Source organism: Serinus canaria, chromosome 1A (genome assembly GCF_022539315.1).
Source record: "Serinus canaria isolate serCan28SL12 chromosome 1A, serCan2020, whole genome shotgun sequence".
Classification (NCBI taxonomy): Eukaryota; Metazoa; Chordata; class Aves; order Passeriformes; family Fringillidae; genus Serinus; species Serinus canaria.
The window spans coordinates 53,779,273-53,806,585 of NC_066314.1; the positions used below are offsets into that span (position 1 = coordinate 53,779,273).

Below are 27,313 nucleotides of genomic sequence, written 5' to 3' on the forward strand. Positions count from 1 at the left end.
TTGGTGTATATCTGCACATGCATGCATTCATCATGCTTGATTAAACCTCAGATTAAAAGTTAAAAGACCAACCAAGGACATTTTTCTTATCTGAGATTTGGAGCTCTCTCTATCTGAGGGTGGCTGGCTCATTTAGTAATTAATTATTATACTGAATCTACAGAGTCACTAGGTGAATTGTTACTGCAACTGTTTTACAGACCTGCAGCCCAGAAGTGTTGGCTACTCATTATTTACATGGTTTCAGCTAAAGACATTTCAGCAGCCATGCATTTGGACAAATTTAATCCCAAGGGGAGGGATGATCTGCTTTTAAAGCAGGGAGTTGGAAAACTGACTTGATATCATGCTGCATAATACAGGCTCTCATTTTCTCTTATTATATTAATGGAAAAACTCCTTTGCATTTTATGTTTTGTTATGAACAAAAAAAGGGTTACCCATTTTTTTTCCCAAAAGTTGTAGAATTACAAGTTTAACCAGTTCTGGCAGAGGAGTGCTTTTGTTAGCTGCTTGTTGTAATCATCTGTTAAGTATCAGGTCGTTAGCCATCTATGGTTGAGAATTCACTCTAGTGTATCAGCATCACCCTGCTTGTGGCCAGGTGGGAGGATGGCATCCCCGCCCAGATGGTAGAGAGGAGGGGACCAGGAGTTGATATGCAGATAAGTTTGGAGCCAAGATGCAATGGGGCAAGCCCCCATTCCAAACACTGTTAATAAACCCCTAAACCAGTGAGCCAATATGGAATTCAGAGATCAGTCTCTGGACATCAGGGGTGAGGTGAGAAGCCAGCCGAGACTCCGAAAACCTTGCTGGCCCCTCATTGCAACTTAGGAGGATGTTGGTTGGAGCCACGACCCGAGACTGACCACTCAAATGGGGGATTCTGGGATGTATGCCTCTGTTTGTTCTCGTGAGGTCAGACCCCCAGCTCTGCCCTCTGATGGACAAAGCTGCATTTGCCTCCTCCTCTGAGACACTCCAGGGAGCTGCGACGGCCAACCCGCGGATCTGTTAGGCCTCCTAACCTTGAGCTGATCACTTCTAATGAAGGCATCAAAAAGGAGAGATATCTCCTGCCTTGTTTATATCATGTTGTGTTTTGTTTTGTTTTGAATTTCCCTTCAGCAGCCTTATGGTGATTTTGTGGTGGTGGAGTGGTTGGTGTCTGATGTCAGTGCTGATGTTAAATTACGACAAAGATGCTGAAATGTTTTGCTGTCTCCAGAACAGGTTCCAAAACCTCCCACAGGGTAATTGTGAATAACATGCATGTATTGGGTGCCCTGCTTACAAAATCTTGTGCCTATAAATACACCCTATAAACCAATAAGATTTTGGAGTTTTAACTAGTTGGGGGTGGGGGGGGGGGAATAGGAAAAACACCATTCCAGGGCCTTGGCTGGCTCTCTGTATGCAGGGAATTTCAGCCTGGGGTGGAGGTACATGACATTAGCAAGCAAAAGAGAGAGGGCAATGAGGGCCTGTCTCCAATCTCTTCCCGGAGGAGGCTGGAAGTGGGCGATGCTGTTCTGCCATAGGAGCACACGCCCTTCCTGGGAATGCAGTGTAGTTGCCCTGTAGAAGCTGGGTGCATCTTGTCGAGGTGATACCTCACTTACAAAAGGAAGGAATCGTCCACAAACCAGGCGAAAAATCATCTTCCCCCCTGCCCTTCTGTTTAATTTCTGGCGGCTCTATGTAATGTAATGTAATGCAAATGTGTAGGCTTTTGGCTCTTCAGCCAGCACAGAGTAGAGTAGTGCCGCTGATGTCAGCAGAGCAGTACTAGCTGGCACCAGCTGAAAATTATATTGTGCAGCTCTGGTGTCCTTATTCCCTGCATATAGAGGACAGGTATTTTGGTTTGATGTGATGCTGCAGACTGCAGGGCTTACAGGATGCACCTTGGCTCATAAACTCCAGGTCTGGATGCTACCTGGCATGTTTGGGGCCTGAAGTGCAGCAGCCAAGAGCATCGCTTCACTGGCTGCAGCCTGTGGTCCTTGTGGCTCGGCTGACTCCAGTCATAACCCCAGGAAGGGCTGTGAAATTGGAAATCCCCATGAGCTTGCCACCAAGGAAGGACCTAAATTGGTAAAAAGTTTTATCTTGGATAATGCCCTTCCCTACCCAGTCAGGAGGGAGTGTTCAAGTGTTGGCTTTGCCGTGTGAACTTCCCAGCCTGTGCAAGGATGTCCAGAGGCTGGGGGCTTTCAAATGCCAGGTGAAGGTCTTTAGTGCCTCCCATCCTCTCTGAGGGGTGTCTTTCTTTAAACTGTAATTGTTAACTGTGCCAGGAAAAGGAGCTGAGCGCTGATGACTCCCAAAATGCACTAAAGCCCCTGCAATTCATAGGAACTAGAGCTGTAGCCCCTTTCCTTTCCTTTCCTGTTTTTTTTTTTTTTGGCCCGTCTCCTGGTTCTTTTGCTTTGTTTCACTGTTGGATCTGTAATGGGAAAGTAAATTTGAATCTCACTTATGGAAAAACACTGAAACATACCTTCTTGCAGACTGGGATAGGATAAAGAAACCTGTCTAGTTGATTTTATTTTATTTATGTGTTTTTTGTTGGTTTGTTTTTTGGGTTTCTTTTTGACCAAAAAGTAGGATTCTGGTGGCTAGCAGCAGTTGCTTAGGAAAGGAGAAGTAAGAAATGAAGTGTAACATTAAAGGATGGGATTTCTGCTTCTAATACACAGCAGGGTAAAGACTTTCTAAGCCAAAAGCTGTCTTTGATTCATCACTTGATCCCTGTCATGCAGGGGCCCTTCATTAGTTTGTCTGACTCCTTGACACTGTGACCTGTGCTGAGACCTTCCAGTTCTGTGCTTTAAAGGCAACAACCCCCTGAGGATTTTATTGCTTGCTCCCAGCCTTTACCCTGAGAGAAGTGAGGAGCACTGATTTCCTACTGTAATATGTAATGTAAAGTAATTCATGCTTGGAAAGTAAAGAAAAGTAATTGATGTGTGGAAAATGTATAAAATAAAAATTGTAAAATAAATTATACATGCAACAAAAATCCAAAGAGCCTCAGACCACGGACAGCCCAGAGACAGATTACCACAAAGAAGTTGCAAAACTCCTGGTGGCAGCAGGAAAAATGCCTCATTAGCAAGCAAAAGGACGTGGCTGGTGTGGAGATGGGCTTCTCCCAGAACCACCCAGGAACACCCAAGGACAATCAGCACTTGATAAGTATCATCAATCAAGATAAATGAAGTCATCAAGAACATACATCTGAATACCTGACTTCTCCTGACATGATCAATGCCAGCCATCACCGAAGAAACCAACCCTGCACAGTATAAAGAAACTTCATGCATATGCAGGGTGACGAAATAAATGGGGGCACCTCTGTCTCAGGTATAAAAAACTGTATTAAACAGCCCCGCTGGAGACAGCAATTGTGAACAGAGGGAGGTTCGCTGCGATAGAGGTCAGATCTAGGTTCACCCTCACCGATCCTGGGCTCTCTTTGACTGTGACTATCAAGGACCGTATCTTGGTCGTGAAAATAAAATAATTAGCTATTACTATTAATTTGGCTTTCTTGCTGATCATTTATAACACTACTTAATCTCTGTACTACTTGTATTGCCTCCTCCTCCGAGTCTCTCCAGGGAGCTGTGACGGCGAACCCGCGGATCTGTCGGGCCTCCCAACCTTGAGCTGATCACTTTTAATAAAGGCATCAAAAAGGAGAGATATCTCCTGCCCTGTTTATTTCAGCAGGACACACAAGGACCTTCTAGAATTCCTCTGATTTTCCAAGACTGGATATTTCCTCTGCTCACAAAGAAGTTGCTTCCTACCTCTGATCATAATTTTACCTTTTCTCTTTCTGTCCTTTCCTACATTTCTGAGTGCACTTTCCTTCATTTGATTTTTTTTTTTTTTTTTTTTTTTTTTTTTTTTTTTTTTTTTTTTTTTTTTTTGTGGCATTTGGGGTTTCTATTTACTCCAGATGCTGGTGAAATAAATAGGGCAGGAGATCTTTCTCCTTTTTAATGCCTTTATTAAAAATCAGCTCGGATGAGAGGAATCAACGGGTCGCGCTCACACCGCCGCCGCTTCCAGGAGTGGCATGGAGAAGGAGGAAAAGTGCAGCTTTGTCCACTGGTCTGCAGGCAGAGCTGGTTTTTTGGTTTGACATTTGGGGTCCTCTTTCTAGCCAATGTCTTTTTAGGTTAGGGTGAAAGGTAAAAAGGGTCTCAGCGAATACTGGATTCTGTTCCTGACATCTAGACATCACTTCAATCTCTTAATTCTGTGTTGGCTCTTGCTTGCCAGTCCTGTTGTCCCTTTGCCGTCGTGGCGGGGTGTGTGTGTGTGTGTGTGTGTGTGTGTGTGTGTGTGTGTGTGTGTGTGTGTGTGTGTGTGTGTGTGTGTGTGTGTGCCATCCTCTAGGCAACAGCAGTGGGGGGGTACTCGACAAAAAAGGGGAATTCTCAACCATCAACAACAGGTAGTTAACGAAAAACTATTAACAGGTGATTACAACATGAAACTATCAACAACAAATAGAACTCCACCCTGGCAGCAACTGGCCTAACCTGTGAACTCTGCAACCTTTAAAAAAAAGGGTAACTTTTCTACTCATAACACTGGAAACACTTTCTTTATATCCCATAAAATCAAACAGTGTAGTTGCCTGCAGAAATTAACTGATTTTCATGCAAATTGACTTTGCTCAGGATAGAATCCTTCAATTCAAACATACTTGTAGCAGGGCCAGGACTTATTGCATTCAGCCTGGTATTTGAACAAAGCAATGAAAAACTAATGTATTATGGATAATTAGTCTCAAAAGTCCTTCCTGTCCTGTTGATGAGAATGGACTATAGATGTTTTTTTGGCAACACTTCATAGCTGTTAATATATTTTCTCCAGTGTCTCAGGTGTATTGTTTGGAAAATTACATGTCAGAAATGCCCAAGCTTCACAACATTGTACAATATCAGTCAATAAATGCATTCTTTAATTACCATTTCCTTATTTTTTGTGGGAGAAAAAAGGACCAGGATGAAAAAAGGAAGTTTGTTCCTTATGTGTCTATTTCAATTAATTCTGTTTGTTATGTTCCCCAAGGTTATTAACACGCTTAAGAAGTGTCACAAGGTCTGGCTTATCTGACTACTGTTCTTATTTTTAAGGAATTTTCCCAGGTAATCTCACTCTACCTTGCCAAACAAAAAAGTGCAAATCAAAGCCCTGCAGGATTTAGACGTGCAAGAGGAAGTTGCCAAATAAAATTACTTATTTGGGACTCAGGAAATGAAAGGATTAGAATGGAGAAGATGACAAGTGACCATGGTGATAGAAGATCTAACTCTCCCTATCCTGAGTAGTGCTGGCATTTCCATAAGGAAAGGTTTAAGGAACATCTGTCTGCAATCACTCATGTTCAGGCTCTCAGGGCTAGGAAGGACCTGCTGAGATGTGGCAGCTGGATCAAAGTGGAGAAAACAATTCCCAGTCAGTGCAATGTGTTGCCTTCCAAGGCCTTTGTTAATCCTAGAAGTTATTGAAAATGTGAGGAATGGGACATGAAAAGTCAAGTAAGACTTGACAAACTCTGGTTTTTGTATGTATTTGCTCAGTGCTGTACACATGCCCATAGATTTGGTGCCCACTCTGCAAACAAGTCAGAGCAGGATGTGCTGTTCCAGAGGAACATTTCAAGGAGCAAATGTGTTGCTCTGATAGAAGGTGGCAAAATTCAAGTATTTTTTTCACCTAGAGAATAAACCCAGGGCATTACTAGCTCTGAATTTTTCTTTTTCCTTTACGGCAGCTGTTTAGGAAAAAAGGCTTAATGTTCTGTGGCCTTTGAGGTGAGGAGTATCTGACTATTCCCTTTGAATAACATTCTGTCAAATAAATATGCTGCCTGTTGGCCCAGCCAGTGAGATTTGTCACACATACGCATGTGAAATGTATTTCAAAGACTTAATCTGTCAGTTTTTAAAACTATTTCCCCTCATTGTACTTTCCTGGCAATTAAGAGTGCCTGATTTCCACGATAGCAATTTCATCTATTGTCTTGAGAATCAGGCGGATGTGACGTCTGCATTTTTATCTTTCCTCTTAAATGGACAAGAGTTCCTGGCTTGTACAAAAACAAGAGATTTCAGACCAAAGTAATTCCAGTCTTGACTTCTGAAGCACCAAGGGAACAATGGTGTTGTAGGCTAGAAGTGGAAACTGGAGGAGTTTTTTGCTCATGTGCAAGAGGAGTCTCACGCAGAAGAAGGTACTTTAGTTTCTAATAAAGCCAGTGATAAAACTGTAGATGGTTTTATACTGGCAGATCTTACTGGATTGTACTCTGATTTGTTAGTGACACCTGCTCCATTAGAATTAGGGGAAACTCCATCTGCAGTTCAGAACGGAGTGGAAGGTGGATGGGGACTGATGGGAAGGGATTTATAACTTGCCTTTTTTCTCTGCCTGCTTTGTAAAACAAAAGAGTTAGCAAAGATCATCAATATCTGATTCACCACAATAACTGCATGCAGTGTGCCTGCACCAAAAATACAGTAGCAAGTGTGTATTCTGAGAATAATTATGCCTACTGTTTCCTTCACCATTCTTTGCAGTGTTTTTCCCATGCAGTTGGTACTTCTGAGCTGTCTTGCAGCCTTATGCTAGTTTGGGATTTGCAGCATTATATTATGAGCTATAGAATAGAATTTTCTTTCTTCTCCTGTCTTGTGTATGAGTCAAACTCAGTGTTTTATTTATGTGGCTAAGAGTTGGACCTACATAACTAACAGCAATAGTAGTGTGTGTCTATATCTGATATCTCAATTTGTCTTTGCAAAATGCATTCTAGTCTTTAATTGGATGGTTCCTTTAGGAAAAGGTGTGACTGGTCTTCTGGCATTATTATATTAACTTTGGTTTATTTAAGCTTCTCTAGTTGCTTATATGATTACTGAAATTAATTCCCTTAGATGGAGCTCCCTGCAGCTTTCATACTTAACAGTTGATGTTTTATCACTGAACCCATGTAGTTCACCATCTGCATGACCCTCCTATCCTATTATTAATTGTTATTTTTAATGGCCTGGTCATCCTGGAGATAGTTTATAGAAATATAGAAAACAAAGATTGACGTTCTGGTTGTAGAAAGGAGGAGGCAATGCTAAAACTGATTTTGTTGAATGAAAATTTTCACCCTGGGTCTCTAATCTCTGCACGATTTCCTCCCTTTCCTTCTTGCCCCTTATCTAAAGCATGTTATCACCCTGACATCAGTGGATGATGTGCTTAAAATGGTCTGCCAACAAACCTGCTGGCTGGTGCAGAACTTCTATGTTCTTTCTTTCCCTTTGTGGATGTTTGGGCAGGGTGCAAATCTTGTGCTGCAGAGGTGATTTCTACTGGAGCCAGCTTGGCTGAGCCAGTCTCAGGGGCATCGTCACATCAGGCTGGCTGAGAAATAATGTTGTGTGTTGAATGGCTTTGGGTGCAGAGTGTTAGCTGAGGGGAATTGGTATATGTGTCTGTGTTGGGTTGGATTTCCCATGGAGGTAGCTGACTTCTATTCCATGAGAAGTGAAAATGCAGGCAAAGAGTAATTGATAACTCTCCTAGATTATCTAGTTAAGGCAGGGTGGAGGGCAGCTGAATTACCACAACTGTCTGCATGGATTATGACTTTCTGAAATAAGCCTCAATAATAATTTTCCATATAAAGAAAGGATAGAAAGTGATGAGGAGTTGTGAAACAGACTGTGTCTCAAACTAAGAATATTCTAAGCTGTCTCTTTGATTTTTAACAGATGCTCCTCTTGACAGTACTGCAAACAAACCTACTGCTGGCCACTGTAATTACAGGTAAGAAAACAGGTTTGGACTAGAATATATTTTCACTATTTTTTTTGTGAGATATGAGCCCCCCTTTCCCTTTTTGTACTGACTCAGGGATTATTCTCACCATGCTGAAGGTATCAATCGTCATTCCTTTTGTCTGTTTATCTTGAAACAGGCACTGTGTTGAGTCCCAAACATTCCCTGTAGTCAGGAATGTTTGACTGAACAAGATACAGGGCTTTCCTAGTGCCCTATAGGCTTTAGTGGAGTTGCAGACAGGCACAAATGAACACATGGCATTCCTCAAAGGATCAAAACTTAATTTGCCCATGCAAGGTTTGGGCTGGTGGAAATAAAGAAAAGAAAAGGCATTACAGTAATGCATATAATAATAAAAAAAATCTGTGATCCTATGGACTGCCATGCCAGGCTTACGGTCTGCCTAGAAGCCACCAGGACATCAGTGGGGATAAATTCCAGCAGAGAAATTCCTGAACTGCAAAATGATTGCTTTAAATTGCAGGTTAATGTTGTGTTTTGATACTCAGGGTTATCAGGGGCTTCACCTCAGGAGTCATCAGTTGCCCGTTGCAGCCTTTTTGGGAATGACCACATCAAAACATTTGATGGTTCCTTGTACAATTTTGCTGGGTACTGCAGCTACCTTCTTGCTGGGGACTGTCACAAGCACTCCTTCACCCTCTTAGGTGAGTGTAAGCTGGGTTGCATCACTGGAAAAAAGACAAATAGCTCCCCTTTGTCAGATAGGATGGACCACTGCATAAGAAGGGGTCTTGGTTGAGGGTTTTTTGTTTATCTGTGGGTTGTATTGGGGTTTTTTCGGGCTTGTTTTGGAAAGTGGGATTACTTCTGGTTCTTCTGTTATCCTTTGGTAATGTAGCTCATACATTAGTAAGCTGCTGAAAAGCAGGGATTTTCTTACTACTCCTACTAAAAATAAGACCTTTACTAATTTTGTATTTTTCAGGGGGATGTGGCTGAGTTAAAGCTGAGTCCAGGAATAAGAGCTATACAACCCTTTAGAACAAATTTTATCTGTATTCTAAACCATACCAGTAAGAAAAATACCTCCTTCTAGGACAGAAAGCCTTGGAATTAGCATAGGCCTCTGCAGAGTTATTCTTGGGCATAGAAGTGATGATATATGTACCAAAACTGTATGTGACTTTCATACCAACTTCTTTGGTAGATGTTTTTATATTCAGTAATACCTGTTATGTGTTGGTCATAGTTTAAAATAGGTTTTTACTGGCCACAAATTGTCTTCCTGAGTCCTAGGACTAAGAGTATTTTGTTGTGTTTCATCTCCTCAGGTGATTACCAGGATGGGGACAAAATTGGTTTCTCTGTGTATCTCGGAGAATATTTCAGTCTTCGCCTCTCTTTGGATGGAGTTGTGATGCAGGAAGAAAAAAGGTACTCGTAGGAACTATTATTCTACCAGAAAACAACCTGATGGTTTTTGTGTGTCACATGCTGAGAATTTCCTCTTTTTTCTCCACAGGGTTTCCATACCTTTTGCCTCCAGTGGCATATTTATAGAGAAGGAGGCAGGTTATTATAAAATAGCCAGTGATGAGCATGGCTTTGTGGTGAAGATTGATGCCAGTGGAAACATTCAGATTCTCCTTCAAGAAAAGCACTATAATAAGACCTGTGGGTTGTGTGGCAATTTTAATAAATTCCTTGAGGATGACTTCAGAACTCGTGAAGGTAAGGTTACCACTAACTGATTGTATGTTAATGCTCTGCACACTTTTCCTGATTCAACAAAGATGTTGCTGTTCCAGCAAAAATGTTTCTACAGAACCTGTCAGGTACCTCAGGTTGGTGTGTTGAAAAGCTAAGTCCTTTTATCTTCCTTTCTCCTGAAAGGAAATGGCAGTCACATCTCGTTCCTGAGGAAAGACCAGGCATCTGAATGTAGCATGTTTAGAAACCTGGAAACTTTCAAATGCAAAGATAAAGCTACAAGTTAATTCATGCAGGGAGGCTGGCTAGAAGAAGACCCAATAAAAAAGCAGTGTGAAATACCCATTGATTCAACATCTAATTTTTCATGAATTAGCCAAGAGATAATAAGAATAGATAGTGTAAGAATAGAAAGATGCAACTGCAGAAGATCAAATTCCTGCTGCTTGCAGGTTTGGTGTGGGGTGCTGTTCTATAAAGGGGTTACCTTTTAATGACATTTCACCACCTATAAGGTCTGTTGGATGGGGGATACAACTTATATCACAGCAGTTCCTGGTGAGAATGAGGGGCAAGACTACCTTTGCTGTTCAGTACACCTTTATGTGAAGACTCAGTTTCTGAAAAGCCCCAAATGAGACTTTGAAGGATTGGTCTTGATTTGAGGTATTTCAGAGTGTCTTTTAATTCTGAGTGCTTACCTGAAGAGGAGAAGTTTGAAGTTAGTTAATACATTAATATATTAGATTGATAACATGAAGTGTGTATTAAAAATAAGTGATAGTGAAGATATAAAGGGAGGCAAAGCAGCTTGGAAAGGAGCCTGGCAGTGCTCCAGAGATGTGTCCTACTGGCACTCAGGATACATAAGCATAACTTCTGTGTACAGAAAAAAAAGGAGATCTTATGGTGTGTTAAAATCATTAATCTGTTCTTCAACAATGTAAATAATAATAAACAAACTCTGGTCACAAAACTGCTTGCCAAGGCTTGGATTCCTTGATGTCTGAATGAGATGAGATAGGAAGTTTATGGCTTTTTCTTGAGACAGTAAATAGTAGTAAGGCCCCTAGAAAAAGAAAAAGCAAAAAAGGAGACTGTAGTGTTTTGGATTATTCAAATGTAAAAAAGGCCCCTCTGCTGCTCATGTTTAAATGTGTTTCATGCAGTATTTGTTTTACATGCTGGAGGCTGTATCTTCCCTTTTAAAAAAACCAGTCCATTCACAGCCACAGATTTTGGAATGTAATAAAGTCCATGACAGGGTCTCTGCTTGGAGGAGCTGTAAAATAATAGAGGTGACAGAGAAAATGTGTTTTCTGTGTCTCTTACAGAACTCAGGGATCTCCTCATGTTTATCCACCTGTTTGGATACACAGACCTGTGATTTTAGCCTGAAGAATAGGACTGTGTGTCAACAATTCTGCCAGTTTTTCCAGTGATACAAAAGGCCTTTCATTTAAACTAATTTAGAAGGAATTAGGCTGAATTATGTTTGAATTTGTTGTATCAGTGAGGGATGTCACTACACCCATGCACTTTTTGTCGCCTTGGCAGCTCTGCTGGTTCACTGGAGCGTTTCTTAACTCGCTTCAAGCAAATCAGTTATGGAATAATTCAGATCATATTTTTTTTGTTTGCTTTGTAATATACTGTTGAATCTAGCTTCCAGGTAGGGGGCAACACAAACAGCTGGGAGAGGTAATATTTTTTAAACAGAAAAAGTAGGCAGTCTCTTGGAAGCCTGTGAAGCATTTCACCCTTTTCTTTTCACTAAAGTTTTTAGTTGTTCTCCTTTCAGGCTGATTAGATCTCCTGAAGGTCAGCCTATCCCAGGATGTGAGCTTGATGTAAGGACTTAGTGGTGTGAGGGCAGTGAAGGGTTACCTTAAGGTTGCTAGCAGGCTGAACTGTCCTGTTGGTGTGTCCACTGCTTCCTGTTAAAACCTGGAACTTATCCGATATGGGCCTCAGTTCTGATTAATCACATTTCTGGGATGGATTTTTATTGGTAAGAGATGTGTTAAGATCTTTGAGCTTCAGAATAAGATGCAGTGGAAACAAATGAAAGTATGATTTTTCCATATTTTAGAGAAATAAATTATTGTGATTTAAGAACACAGTTAATCTGATTTTTCCCTTAAGAAAGTGGAATATGATATAGAACTTCATTGATTACATCTGAATTATTTTTAGGGTAGTGGTGAAAGAAGAGGCAAAGCACCTGTTCTGTGAGTGGATATTACCACTTACAGCAAGTAAACAAAGGAGACATGAACAGAAGGGTGTTTAAAACTTAATGAATGCTGTAATTGCTTTTCCTTTCTCTTGATATATTTATACTCCTGTTCTATAATTTATTCAAATGTGGTGTTGTCATGGCGCTCTTATGACTCCTTGCTGTGTTTTTAGTGTGGACATGGAGAACTGATGAGAATCTGATGAGAGAATAACACTCATTGTTTCTGTGTACACTTTGGATGCTCAGCTACTGAGATCTGGAGCTCTGAATGATGAGAATAAAATTGATACCCTGCTAAAGTAACACTGGTGGGACTGAGCTTTGAAGGCCTTAGGTGTAAGTTCTTGAAGCCCCCTAAAAAAGATTCTCCAATAGGTTTTGGAGTTCATAGAATATCCTGAGTTGAAAGGGACCCTGCAAGTTGAAAGGATCAGCAAGTCCTGGCCCTGCACAGGACACCCCAACAATCCCACTATGTTGTCCAAATGTGTCTTGAGCTCTGGCAGCCTTGGGGCTATGATGATTTCCCAAGGGAGCCTGTTCAGTGCCCCACCACCGTGTGGGGGAAGAACTTTTTCCCAAAGTTGCAGACCCACTGTCCTTCAGACAGGCTGGGGTGCTGAGTCACTGCCAGTGACATGGTTCCTACAATAGCTCATCCTGTGGAGAAGTGCTCATGTCCTGTCCAGACTGGCAAAGAACATTGATTTTATTCTATGGGCTTGCTTGTTTATTGGATATGGAAACAAAACCAAGCCAAACCTTGAGAGCTTGTTATCGCAATTTAAGCATAGCTAAAATATAAAAAGAAATGTCTTGGAAGCTTTCTAGGGTTTTTGCTTGGTCTTTTGTCTGTTTTTCTCCTAGACCCTAATGAAAGGTTTCTTCTCTGATCTTGCCAGATAAGGTCTGGTCCTTTATGGCCATTCTGTGAAGGCTTCTATGACTTGCCAGTTAACAGGCTCTGCTTTCTGACCTTAGCATGCACTTCTAACCGGTTTGCCAGCCTTTGTTCATATCAGGAAAAGGAAGCTGAGTTCTTTCTAGATGCTCAGATACCTGTTTGGCTATCTTCAGCCCATGTGCTTGATTCAGGGTCTGGGACTGAAGTTAGACCTTTCTGTTGTGAGGAGAGTGGTGACATCACTAGGCTGTAGAGTTTGGGAGGGGGTTCTTTCCCTCTCCTGTTCAGTATTACTGATTTTACATTAATTGAACTGGAGAGGGCAGGAAAGATTTTATAGCCCATGACTTTGTTATTTCATATCATTATTTTGATGCAAAGTATGAATCAATTTTTGGGCAGCCTTACCAATAGTTTTGCCTGTCTGGAATAATGTAAAACTGTGTTAAAAAAGCCCTCAAAACAACAAACAGAAACCCCACCCTCATTCCTCCCCATGATTGCTTGATAAATAACCAACATGTGAAAGTTGCTTATTTAGCAACTGAGACTCTATTTACCAGTCATGACTCACAGGACTGTAGTGTCTTGACCAAATTTCTGCATTTATTTTTATAGATGAGCTAACAGAGCCTGAGAGAGTTATCCAATGTGGCGAAGGAGGTCAGGGTTCCTGGGTTCCTGCTTCCCACTCTGTGCCCAGAGCATGAGGAAGTTATTCCTGATGCTTAGCTTGCCTGACCATCAGTGTAAAAGTAAACAAGCTGGTGCCAGTTTTAGATTTCAGAAAGAACTGGTGATTGGAGGCTCAGATAATCATAGTGAACAAGGATTTTGCTGCAAACAGTGGCCATCACCAATCTGAAAATCATTCTGAAGGGAGACAGACATGAGGACAGCAACTGGAGCACTAAAGGCATAGTCCAGCAGGACACTCCTGGAGACCCTGCCTGCTGCTCAGGTAGTGGGGGAGTGGCCCTCTCCTCAAAGACTCTGCAAGGTCACGGGTGTCATGATGTGTCTGGGACGTTAGGAGCAGTTGGGATTTGTGTTGTCTTTAATATATGCCTCCTGAACCCATCTTGAATGCTAAAAGGAAATTCCACCCTAGCTGGCTGCCTGGAGGTCTCAGCTTTTGAGCAGCCAGTTTACTTGTTGGGATCTCTACTGTGGTCTATATCAGGCATCTGATCATCCCTTCTTGAAGCTCTTCTGTCCAAGTCCTTTGTTTTCATTACATTTTGTGACAACTTCTGTTTTCAACAGTTTTCCTGCAAGTCTTAGGCAAAACCAGTGCTTTAGCCTGAGTTTCACCCAGGCTGTATGGAGGGCTTCTGGGTGTTGGGCTCTGATGAGCCCTATGAGGGAGTTGTTTAGTTGTTTCTGCAGAAGCTTGGGTGCTTCCAGGAAGAAGAGGTGACCACAGAAAGGACAGGAGGCAAACCAAAACTCTGCTGTGCAAGAGATGAGGGCAGTCCCACTGTGTCTTGGGATTGCAGTGCCAGATTATGTTGACAGCATCACCTGTCCACTTAAATCCCAGATTATTTTTTAGGCTGTTATGTTGTCCCTTCCACTGCCTTTCCTCTTCTCCCTTCTCAAGCTCTTCAGCAGAAGGAAATGGAGGTGTCAGGTGGGAAAGGCCAGGGGTTTTGGCAGCTGCTCTTCCCTCTACTCATAGCAGTCAGATGTGCTAGGGATATTTCTCCCTCCCCATTTTTCTTCCTGAAGCCTCATCAAATAAGTGAAGTATTTAGGTTGGAAAAGACATCTAGGATTATTGACTCCAACCTATGAGAGATCACCACCTTGTTAAGTAAACCAGAGCACTGAGTGCCACGTCTGGTCATTTCTTGAGCACTTAAAGGGGTGGTGACTCCACCACCCTGCTCAGCAGCCTGTTCCAATGCTTGACAATCCTCTCCATGAAGAAATTCTTCCTGGTGTCCAACCTGAACCTCTCCTGGTAGGGCTTCAGGCCATTTCTTTTCATCCTGTCCATTATTTATGGGGAAGAAGGGAAGAGCCTGATTCCCACCTGTCTGCCCCCCTCCTGCAACGGAATTGTGCAGAGACAGAAGGTCCCCCCTGAGCCTCCTTTTCTCCAGGCTGAGCCCCTCAACTGCTTCTCACATGAGTGGCTCTTCAGACCCTTCATTTACATGAAGTGTGAGTCATAGAATACAGCAAAGAATGAATTAAACTCACATAATGCAAATGTTGCGTAAAAGAACCGCATAAGAGGTATAAATTTGCAAGCATTGCAAAAAGAAAGAAAGAAGAAGAAAATTAATGGAAGGAGATGAATGAAAAAACAAGTGACCAGTATATTAGGACCAACAGTTGTCCTGACCTTCAAACATTAGCCTGTGGGTGAGGGAGCCCCTGGGGGTAGCTGCCAGCAGGAATCCTGGCATGGATGTGTATCCAGGGTTGCAGAAACACTGCTTCAGAGCAGAGACCAGCTCCTGTTATACACCTGCTAGGGAAAGGCTGCCTTACTGCAAACAAAAGGGAATCTGGCACCCTGCTTCTCCTTAGGCTGGTTTGCATTGCTGCTTTAATGTTTATAATATGTGGTAAACTAAAGGGTTTTTGAGTTCTTCTTATTGCTGCATTTCTTTCCTTGTTCCAAATCCTGGCTCCATAGATTAAAATTTTCTGTCTTTTATCTTCTTTCCGTGGAAGTCCTTTGCTCTCTGCTGTGGGCCTGATACATGCTACCTTTAAAAGCCCCTAATTTCTAGTTTACAAAAGAGTCTACAGGTCTTAATACCTCTGCCTTAGCATTCTCAGTGCAGTTTTCATGACTACCCCACAGTTTAGGAAGAGTTTTAGTGGTTTGTATATTCCTTGTGTTTGTACTAAACAGGGAGCTCAATGGAATCTTTATTATCTCTACATGTATATGTTATTAAATAGTCCATAACATACTTGGGGAGAATTTCTTTTGGTTTTCAGATACAGCCAGGCTTGTATTTCAAGATATCCTCTGCATAAGGTCTTGGGAATGCATTAACACTGGCAATTGATATTCTCACAGGCACCACAATGGGGTTTAAATTTTTGTAAAAAAAAATTTTTAAAAATTTAAAAAAATGGTCACAACAGTTTTTAGTAGCAGGTACCTATAAAAGGAAGCCAGAGATAGTCCTGTAGTCCTGGAACCAGCAAGGTCATGGGTGGCAAAAGAGGATGGAGGAAACATTCCATCTCTGGGAGGATCCCCCTTTTCAGAAGGATGGAGCAAGAGCAGCAGAGAGGTGGTTTGCATCTCCTGGGAAGTCACAGCCATACCAACTCATTCAGCTCTGCTTTTATGAAAAATAGATGGAAATTTTGGTAAGCCTGGGCCAGGAGCTGCTTGTCCTGGGACAGAGGAGTATGTTTCAGGACATCTTACCCAGGAAGAGGATGGCCCAAACAACAATGGTGCATGTTAAGCTTCTTTGCACACAAGATTTAATTTTGGACAGGAGAAAAATCAAGGCTAGCTGGGATCAAGAGTGCTAATGATTTCTTCAATTAGGGAAAGCAGATGGGTTTGTTTGCCTCTCTAATATGTTTTGTGTTTTATTGACAACTTTTAAGTGGTGAGAAGATGTGCAGGCATGCTTTGGCTCCTGTGGATGTTAGCTGACCAGCAGCAACTCCTACCATGTTCATGCAGGGGTGAGGGAGGTGGGGCCTGCCTTCTGCAGGCTTTAGTCTGTCCTTGAGGGTAGAGATGTCCTTAGCAGAACAAAATCCATATCACTGATTGTGGCTTTCCTACAGTCTGTTTGGAATAAAAATCCATTTGATACAACAGTTTATATTTTTAAAGAGAGCTTTCAGCAGACTATCACCTTAATAGCAGTCAATAATGCCTCAAACAGCATGTTGCTTCTCCTCTTCTTCATTCCCAGGGACCCTGGTGGGGAACAGTTACGATTTTGCCAACTCCTGGGCTTTGCACAGTGAAAACAAGCACTGCAAGAGAGTGCAGACTCCGAGCAACACCTGCAACATTTCATCTGATATGGCAGAGAAGGTTGGTGCTGCAAGATGCCATTCTGATTTCAGTCCTCCCCTTCTTGAAAGACAACTTGCCTACCCTTTGGCAGAGGAACAGAAATCACAGAATATTCTGATTTGTAAGGGACCCACAAAGATCACTGAGTCCAGCTCCTGGCGCTGCCCAGGACAGCCCCAAAATCCCACCCTCTGCCTGAGAGCATTATCCAAATGCTCCTGGAGTTCTGGCAGCCTTGGGGCTGTGACCATTCCCTGGAGAACCGATTCAGTGCCCCAGCACCCTCTAGGGGAAGAACCTTTTCTGATATCCAACCTAAACCTGTTATCTAATCTATCTAATCTACCTACCTACCTACCTACCTACCTACCTACCTACCTACCTACCTACCTACCTACCTATAACCACCTTCCCCTTCCCCTCACCCCAAACATTAAATAGACAAACAAAGAAAACATCAGCTCATTTGAGGCTCAAGTGTGAATTATTGCCAAAGAAATGATGATGTTACTTGGGAAAGTTGTGTTTCAGTGAATGAGGAATTAGCTAATTCCCCTTCTGATTGTGCCAGCAGGGAAGCATCAGTTCTGAAGCCTCTGTGGGTGCTGCCTCCCCAATGGTATTTGTGAATTTGTTGCAGTTTATAAACTTGGGAGTCAGCAGAGGAGGGAGATACTCCAGCCAGGATGTTTTTGACAGAGGAGATGTTTTCTGTTGGTGTTCCAAAAGCTCTGTGTCACCGGGCTATTTCCCTTCCCAGGAAGAAGTTCCTTCAGCTATGTGTACAGCTAGTAGTGCTGATTTAGTGAAGAAAAACATAACTGTTTGCCTTGGCCAACTCTGTGGCCCCCTTTGCTGCAGCAACCTTTTTCTTCTTGTCTTTTATAAGTACAAACAAGTTTCTTGTTTCCCTTAGACAGGGTGTGGATGCAGGCAGATGGTCATCAGCTCAGGGAAGAAAGTAGCTTTGAATTTTTACTGAAGCATGTGGTGTTAACAGGTATGAGTGTTGTGGTAAATTGAGCCTTCATTCCTTGAGGAGTTACAACTGATTTCATGTACTCTGTTGTAAATCAGAATGACTTCCTGGGTGCCAGGATTAGACTTATACCAGAATGACTGAGGCTGAAATGTTGTTGTGAGTTTCTCACTATTCAAGTCGTGTAGACAGGTATTTGCTAAACTAGACACAAATAGCTTCTCAAGTGTAGTAGCACTTCCTAGAATCTATCTGCTCTCCAGCTAACCTGGGTGCTGGTTTCCTAGCTACCTGTAAAAGGCTAACTAAGAGTTGGACAAGTTGCAAAGTTCTGACTCTATACTTCCATTAAGCTTTTGGATGGGTATGCCTCAGATGTGTTGTAAAATTCAGTGAATGATACTCGTGCTCCTCAGCACTTCAGCCTCACTACCTGCAAAACTGGCTGAGGAATTATAGCAGTGATTTCAGGCTGGAAATCTCCAGCTGATGTTTCTTGCTTGGGCAGAGTTGGTGTGTGGGGGGTGGGAACAATTGGTATTGTTCTGCCTGGAGAAGAGAAGGCTTTGGGGTCACCCCATTGTGGCCTGAAGGGAATCTACTGGAAAGATGGAGAGAGACTCTTGACAGGGGCCTGGAGTGACTGGACAAGGAGGAATGGCTTTGCACTGACAGAAAGCAGGTTTAGATTGGATATCAGGAAGAAACCCTGTGAAGGTGGTGAGGCCCTGGCACAAGTTTCTCAAAGCAGCTTGGGCTGCCACATTCTTGGCAGTGTCCAAGGCCAGGTTGGATGGGGCTCTGGGCAACCTGGGATAGTGGAAGTAGTCCCTGCCCATGGCAGGGGTGTGGACCTATGTGATCTTTAAGGTCCCTTCCAACCCAAATCATCATATAATTCTTTAAACCTGGTTACAGCTCTAGAGAAAGGGTAGCTCTTGTGACTGGTTGTGGTCCCTGGAATTTTATGTGTTTAGGCGAGTTTATAAAGTGTCAACATTGCAGCTGAGGCTGGGGAGTGGCATGCAGGGTGAAATCTAGTCTGATGGGTCAAGTACAACCAATTTGGATTTTATACAGATGGTGTTAAATACTGATGCTTTGTTGATAAAGTCTTCTTTCCCACAAACTGAATGAAATTATATTCTCTCATGTGAGTTCATAAGCTCACAGCAATTAACATTGCCCTAATTTATTCACTGTGCAAGAATAAACACAGCACTATTAACAGAAGTCCAGCCAAACAAGAGCCTGCTGAAGAATGTAGGGCTTTTTAATAGCACGCTTTGTTTGCTTGTCTCAGCTTCAGGAATGTAAATCTCCTTGGTCTCCCTGCCTCCCTCCATGCCAGGAAGTCAGCTGTTAGGTGAGGGAAACAAAAGCTCTGCTTCAAGACACTCCTCCCACCCCAGTGCCTCCACAGTGGGTAGGTCTGTGGTTTTCTTTACCCTCTCTGTCTCCCCCCCTCCCTGGGCAACAGCATCCTTGGAGAGATGGCTTCTGGCTTCTTTCAGCAGGAATTGGAATGACAGTATGAGGGGAAATGGATTCACACTGACAGAGAGCAGATTTAGATTGGATATTAAGAAGAAATTCTTTGCTGTGAGGGTGTTGAGGCCCTGGCGCAGGTTGCTCAGAGAAGCTGTGGCTGCCCCATCCCCGGCAGTGTTCCAGGCCAGGCTGAATGGGGCTCTGAGCAAGCTGGGATAGTGGAAGATGTCCCTGTCCATAGTAGGGGGGTTGGAATGAGATGCTCTTTAAGATCACTTCCAACTCAAACCATTGTATGATTCTGTGCAGTGGAATCAGAAAGCCCTGCTGTTCCTTTATCTTTAAATCCTAAAAAATGTTTCAAAAGTTTTTTTTTTAAGTTTCTGTCTTGTCTTCTTTCTGCTTTGTCTCAGAGCTGACACAGCTCTGTGTGTCAGCTGAGAAGTTTTGAACCACCTCATACTCTTATCCCACTGCTGTCAGGGCCTTTCCCTGCTCTGCACCTCTAAAACACACACACACTTAGTGTGATTAGTTGCCTTGCCTCAGGATCCAGAGACCATTCCAAACTGGGTAGTGTTGGAGGGAGGAAGAAAGCCTTTCTACCATGCCCTGCCCTCTGCAGCTGTTTAGTTACTCAAAAGGAGCCTCACTGCGTTGTCTGATCCTTTTTTCACTGGTTTAGGCTGTTCATCAAAGTACTGCAATTTAACAGGCTCTGAGATGACCAACAGCATGGGTAACATGGATCTGAAAGTATAAATGGGCTATCTGGAAAAGGATGGCAACAAGGCAGTCTTGAAAACAAAAATGTGTATGGTTTAAAGCATTGCAATTAATTGCAGTGTTCTTATACATTACTTTTATTTTGTAGATTTCACTTCTAATAGAAATGCTGTGTGGTGGCCAGAGGTCACTGTATTATTTCTTTTTTTCTTCTCTTATTAGGAAATTATACCTATTGCATGTTAGATGTGAAAATTATTGAAATTAAAATTAATCTAATTTCTGCTTTTGCTGAAATTCAGCTCTTACTGCAGTTGATAAAAACCAGTTCCCCCATTATCCCATGGTATACTTCCATCTGTTATAAAGAAATAGCATTATTCCCTGATCTGGAAACAAGTAGAAATGTTCAGCTTTGGACCATAATTGATCATGGTTGGGGTCAGAGGCAGGTCCAGCAAAGGTACAGAGGTCCAGTCCTGTCTCTGGATGTTTTCAAGGCCAGGATAGATGGGGCTTGGAGCAACCTAGTCTTGTGGAAGGTGTTCCTGCCCATGGCAGGGGATTGGACTAGAGGATCTTTATTGTCCCTTCCAACCCAAATAATTATATATAATATTATAATATATTACATGGGTGAAAATGAGGCCCACTGTATCTAAAATCTCATTTTTCTTCATCAGAATAATCAGCATTCAAGGGAAGTGATTTCTTTCAGTTGTTACCTAGTCTGCTCAAACATACAGCCAGTCTTTGGTGTATTAAACACACTGGGTTTGAATGCTTTTAATGTGAAAAGGTGGGAGGCTAAATCTTTCTCCATTAAATATATTTTCTGAAAAACTATACCCAGTTAATGGCACCAAAATATACCCTTCCTGAGTGTTCTGGAGAATCCATATGTGTATCTGCACACCATTGGGTTTAAATTCAAGGGAATGAGAGGCTGTCTTTGATTTCTTCTGTTATTTGTTAGGTTCTCTCTCTTTAATGGTAATTGTTAAGCTGTGGACAAATGCAGTTCATGCAGCAGCAGAAGGAAATGCCACAGAAATGGGAAGAATGTACAAAATTCCACCTCCAGCTCTGTGTGGTGGGCCAGGGGCAGAAGGAAGGTCAGCAAGTTTTGTGGTTGCTGAGGGTTGCCAGTGCCAAGACCCTGCCAACCTATTTAAAGAAACATTTAAAATAGGACTAGTGCAGAAGGGAAGGGAGAAATTTTGCAACCTTCTCCTGCATTTCAGATACTGCAGTCAGTCCTGCTAATTTTAATCTTACAGCCACATTTACCCTAAGCACTGTTTCAGCTCAAGGCTTCACTCTCCAGTCTGTTGGGTTTAAATACTTCTTTGTGTGGAGCAGCTTCCATGAGCAGGAATGTTACAGCAGTGGCTGAGGCTGCCAAATATCTAATACTCACCACTGCCCTCTAAACTAAAGAATAAGGACCTCTCTTAGTCCAGCCTGGCCAGTGACTATTAAAGAAAGAAAGGAATGAAAATAAAAATCATTTGCAGAATGGTTAGAGTTGGAAGGGGTCATTGAGTCCAACCAGCAGCCATTCCAAGGCTGCTCAGGTCCTTGTCCATTCACATTTGAATATCTCCAAGGGTGGTGGTTCCATACCCTTTCTTTGACCACTCTCACGGTGAAATTTTTTGGTTTTGTATCTATTTGGATTTACCCATATTTCAGCTTATTTGTCATGGTAATTGAGATATGTCTGAAAGATGGGAAAATTTCAGCTCTAACTTTTTGCCTAAAGTCACTGGAAAATCTGATGAAATTTGAATGGCAAGAAAACCTTTACATAGAGAAAATGAACTGTTTGTTGCTTTTCAACATGTATCACTTGTTTTCTAGATAATCAGCTGGAGCTCAGCCTTTAGCTATGGTGTTAGTGAACAAATCTAAGTACAAAGAAGTAGAGGAAAAGAAAAATTAGTTAATTTTTTTAGTGTGTAATCTCCTTTGTTTTTTAAGTCACTTTCCCATCTAAAATGTTCCTTTTAGTGGAATATATAGTCTGAGTTTTGCTGTTTGAGTTGTATTAATGGGCTATTACCTTAAGAAACTTCATTATCTCAGCCCCTAAATGGGATTGTTGCATATACTGGTTTTCTACTGTACTTGATACTATCTGGATCAAGGCTTTGATTCAGGAGTTACTGTACTGCTCATCCTCTGAATGGCTCTGAGCTCACTTTTGGTTTTATCAGTTTCATCTCCAAGCCCTGCTTTAATAGCTTTCTTGGCTGCTTCTGTTGTTGTTACTTCCACCCTTCGGGCACCTTTTCAACTCTTCTGTACTTCTGTGAGTCTTAGAGCGCACCAACCACCATTTATGTAGTTCCTGCTCCCCTCTGCTTCTAGTGTCTTTTTTTCTTTTCCCATCTGGTTCAGCATGGTGGGTGCTGTCTGGGGATCAGAATTATCCCAGGCTGGAGCTGAATTTCTGATTTTCACCATGTCCAGCTCTCATGTTTTAAGTTCCCTGAGTCCTTTCTCAGAAAGCTCAAAACCTCTTTGCACATGTTCCTTGAGCCCTTTGCTAAACTTGGAATACGTTCCTAACAGAGTAGACATTTCTGGTTGGTTTGTTTTCATAAGCAAGAAATTCTGTCTTGGCTCAGACATGTACTAGCTTGAGTTGATCACCTGAACAAAACACCCTTTAGACAAAATAAAAATGTATTTTCTACTCAGCAGTTTCCCTATACAGGCACCATAGCTGCCATTCAGAGAAGACATCTTGATTTTTTTCCTTTGGGGTTTTTTTGGTCTCCATTTTTCATCTCCCAGAAAATGAGATGCTTTTTAATTAATATTTTTTTTTTTTTTTACACCGCAGTGCTGTCACCTCAGGTACATGTAAAGATTTTTAGAAGTAATGAATTGTAACTGTGAACCACTATGAATAATATGCCATTCCCTCTAACCACTGAGTATAACACCTACAAAATACACCACGGTTTACATTTGCTTACATAAAACACTGACAAATAAGTAGAAGAAAGTTATGTTCCAACTCTCTGTTGTGCTGGGGTTGTATCAGAAAATTGTTTTTTCACCTAGCTAAACTCAGTGTCATCCTTTCAGAAAGTTGCGCTGAGGACCTCAGACTCATTGAACTGTGATGTAATGTGCATGAAAGAGTTTATTTGGGAGCCTCCCCAATCATACTCTAAGTTTTCCTTAGGTTTTGTTTTACTCACAGTTAAGTTTCCTCTCAGGTTTCTGCTGTCTGAAAGAAGAGGTCTTGATACCTCCTCCTATCTCCCTGTGCTGTCCTTCCCTCAGACTGGCTCTCACCACACTGATTTAACTCAGGAGAAGAGCCGAACAAATTGCTTTTCTTCCCTAGGCTACTGTTAAACTATTTATCTGAGCTAAATTGACCTGTTGTGCTTTGGACAAACCAGCAGGAGCGATGGGAACGTGTGTCCAGAAGTGGAAAAATTTAATTCCTGGGATTTCAGTCAGACTCAATCTCTCCCTCTGACACCTGCTCTGGTCGCTTGTTATCCAAAAGATTCTCTGGTTGGTTTTTTTCCTACCTACCTTAATTCCTTCCCCTCTGTTGCTGTGTGTACCTTCCTGGGAATCCAGGCACCATCCAGTTCTTTTCTGGGAAGCCAAAGGAAGTAGAATGCCTCCATCCTTTTGCTGATTGGCTGACTGATGTGTTTCTGTGTGAAACATCCCTTATCTGATACTCCATTCTACAATAATCAGTATATTAATGTATCCAAGCATGTATGAACAAATGGGTAGAGCTCACTCTTAAATAAGAGCTCTGATGTTGTTAACAACAGTAGTGACGGTGTGTTTGAAAAAGCTGAGTTTTCCCTTGTCTACCTGAGACTAAAGGAAGTAATTTTGTCCCCTTTTCTCTCTCTCTGTCCGTTTGCTCCTCACTTCTCGTGCAGGGTGTCCTGGAAACCTGCCAGCTGTTGAGCACATTGCTGACCTTCTCCCGGTGCCACCATCGAGTGGATCCTGAGCCATACGTCAGCCTCTGTGAAAGGGACATCTGTGCCTGTCCCCAGGGTGTGGACTGTCACTGCCCTGCCTTCCTGGAGTATGCCAGGAGCTGCGCTCATGAAGGGATCATTTTGGATGGGTGGCCTGAAGAGAGCTCGTGCAGTAAGCTGGCATTTATTCCTAGGCTGCTCATCCCCAATAGGATCGTGCCTGTCTTGTAGAATTTTGTCCTGCAGCTAAAAGCAGCTGGTGCATTTTAGGAGGTTTTTAAGGCATTTATAGGAAGTGCCTTTGCCCCCTTTCAGCTCTCCATCACCCACCTTTTTCTAAAAGTTCTTGTCCCCAAGGCAGTATTGTTTGAACCATTTATAAAAAGATCCTGAGCTGTTACATGTCCCACCACAGTGTACACAGTCAGTGAAGGCTTATTTGATACACAGAGGTATAGACTGGGATGTTTAGCTGCTCTTTTACAAATGGTTCAGATGTATGACATTTTCCAGCCCATATTTTTAAGTCTGCATCTTTGTGAAATGCTCTCTAACGTTTTTTACATAAAGACAATTGTTTCACCCTTTATTTCCTTGAATCAATTGCCTTGAAATTGAGGTGTTGCCTTTTCTAATCTAATTTTTGTCTAGTATAGAGATCCTGATTGAATCTTGAACTGCTGCCTTTATTAGCCAAATTTTGCTGAATTCAGATGTTCTGACTGGATCTGAGCTGAGATTTTGCAACAGGGAAGTGCATAGACTGACTGAGATGGATTGTATTTATAGAGGAAAAGTCATGTTTCCATCTACTGCTGAGAACTGTGATTTAATAGAGAGCATTCAAAAAATAATTTAAAAAATCCACTTATATCATGTTCTCAGTGATTTTTCTCATGTTTTTTTGTTATGAGAAAGACATTTTCCTTGGGATGTTGTGTAAATTGACTTAATGGGCTACACTGTCTGATTTGTACTGACAACACTTAGTTCTTTGGTAAAGATATTCTGCTATTGGCCACTGAAGAAATCTGTGCCTTTGGACTGTGGTTAGGGCAGCAAGATGCCGCCAGCCACTTGTTCTAGGGGTTGATCTAGTCTGAGTTCTAGCAGTAATTTATAACCTTTCCATTGGGACATAAAAGGGATCTATTAAAGCTCATCTCCTTGCTCAGGGTGTGAGTCAGATAACCCATTTTTGCTGGGGCTCTTTGTAAGTCTGATTAAAAGCCACAAGTGAAATGAGCCTTTCTGTGATCCCAGGAGCTTTGGAGCTCATTTCTAACCCTTGAATTCACGAGCTGCAGTTTGTTTTTTTTTTCTCCTGAGTCAGGAAAGAGAGAAGTGTCCCACTGCCACAGCAAGAGCTTAATTTTCTATCACCTTTCATCTGTGCTATGGTGCTTTCTTAGGAGATGAGGATGATGATGGAGGTATGGAATGCTCTACTGTGTGGGAAGGGCTCTAGTGCTGGGCACACTGTACAAGTGTGACTTGGTGCCTGAGCCCAGGGCACCCAGGGCAAGATCACTCCTTTTTTACCCTCCCACATCTTCAGCAGAGGATTGGCTTGGAAAGGGCAGTCTCTAACCTTTTCTTCCCACTTCATGCCCCTGCAGTATTGTAGGACATGGTGTGTGTATGCATTGAAGAGAAGGAATGTCTGTAATAGTGTGTTTGCGTAATGACCTGGCCTAGATAATGGCAGCAGTGGAGATACCAGGCATGGGTGTTATCCTGAGCTGGTGGTTCTCTGGAAGAAGGAGGATGGGATTTCAGAGTTTTAACTGTCTCCTGGTTCTCCCTGGAAACACCAAACAGGATAATTTCACAAATGAGTGGAGTAAGTGCATGGCTTAAAGGTGCAAAACAGCCATGTCTGTCCAAATTGCTTAGATATTATTGCAAAACTTCTCCCTTAATGCACTTGGGTTTACTTATTCAGACTCAATTTATTAGAAAACAAATTGGCTTTAACCTCTGAGTATTTACTATGCTACCTGACAGATGATATTGCAGCAAATTGAAAATCAAGTATTTCTAAAATATTCTGCTTCTAAAACAGAAATAATCATTTGGAAGCTGACATGACTTTTTTGTGTCTCTGTAGTTCAGCCCTTGATAATGAAAGGATTTGTTGGTTTAAGAGTTAATGAGGAATTTGCATTTCTAATTTCTTTTAATTGTTTCAGGGCCAAGGTGTCCAGTTGGCATGGAATATAAGGAGTGTGTATCCCCATGTGCCAAAACCTGCCAGAGTCTGAATATCAATGAAGTGTGTCATGGACAATGTGTTGATGGCTGCAGCTGCCCTGGTAATTTATTTACTGGGTTATTTACAGAGAAACATTTGGCAGTCAGGCTACCTATTTTATTAGAAGAAGGAAAGCTGTGTCTTCCCTTTAATTTTCTTGAAATCAGAAACACTTCTTTTTTCTGGGACCATGCCCTAGAATAATCCAGTTTCTGTAGTGCCTGTATGCTCACTCCATGAAGGGGCCATTTTTCAGGGTCAACTGAAAAGCAAATGTTTCTGTGAAAATCAGTACCAACTATTATTCCAAGATTGCCTTTATTTCTTGGTGAGAGACTGCTTGCCTTTGATGTACTCCATCTGAATTGCTTGGGTTAGAGGCAAATACAGTTAGAGGAAGAAACAGCAGGGAATATACTGAAGGAATTTCTTGCAGAAAAGCAGTACATGTAGAGCTTGCACTGCAAATTCAAAGGTCTTCATGATTTAGGTGAATAATTTAATTTATTATTGAATCTTCCATACAGGAGATTTGATGGATTAAAGGGGACAGGCCAGCCACACCAATTTTCTACTTCTGTCTGTTGCACCTAAAACAACTGCAGGAGGAGAGCTTGGTTCCTGGCTCCAAAGCTCCATATGCTTCCATTTCTAGCGGGTGATTGGTATTTGGTGTTTTTTTTTTTTTGTTTGTTTGTTTTTTTTTGGTTTTTTTTTTTCCAAATTTTGTTCATTGGGTGCTTTGTTTGTTTTGAATAGGACTGTCTTTGCATTTCAGCCTGTCTGGGCTTTGTTGATGCACACAGCTGTTTAATGTCACCTTGTACAAGATGCCAAGTGCGACAGAGTTTTGTAGAGCTTTGCTTTCCAAAACAAGGCAATAATGACAATGTCAGCCTCATTTGAGGAGTCACTGCATTCGGAGTTGTGTATTTTCCCATTCAGCTGCCAGTCTCTTCCTTGCTGGAGGTTCAGAAGTGTGGCAGGACCTGCAAAGGTGACAGGTGATATAACCAGACTCTGGAGATTATTTTGTTGTGAAGAATCGAGCTACTAGATTTGTGTAGTACTGGAAGTGTTGGAGAAAGCTGAAGGAGATGAATCCTCTGGCTGCACAAGGGCTCTTGCTGTACTTTTCCTTTGGTAGATGCATTGCTTTGTTCAACGTGGGAAAGGTCTAAGGAGAGA

General features: G+C 42.1%; 1 protein-coding gene across 1 annotated transcript in view; it reads left to right on the forward strand.

The window, feature by feature from the left end:
* Window positions 1-6,125: 6,125 nt before the first annotated feature.
* VWF (von Willebrand factor) overlaps window positions 6,126-27,313 on the forward strand; it is a 118,992-nt gene continuing 97,804 nt past the window's right edge. Inside the window, exons 1-8 of the mRNA XM_030238043.2 lie at window positions 6,126-6,262; window positions 7,797-7,851; window positions 8,376-8,534; window positions 9,162-9,264; window positions 9,353-9,561; window positions 16,595-16,719; window positions 23,827-24,043; window positions 26,064-26,186. Of these exons, the coding sequence (XP_030093903.1) occupies window positions 6,233-6,262; window positions 7,797-7,851; window positions 8,376-8,534; window positions 9,162-9,264; window positions 9,353-9,561; window positions 16,595-16,719; window positions 23,827-24,043; window positions 26,064-26,186 (1,021 nt within the window). The 5' untranslated portion in view covers window positions 6,126-6,232. The remainder of the gene's footprint in view (window positions 6,263-7,796; window positions 7,852-8,375; window positions 8,535-9,161; window positions 9,265-9,352; window positions 9,562-16,594; window positions 16,720-23,826; window positions 24,044-26,063; window positions 26,187-27,313) is intronic.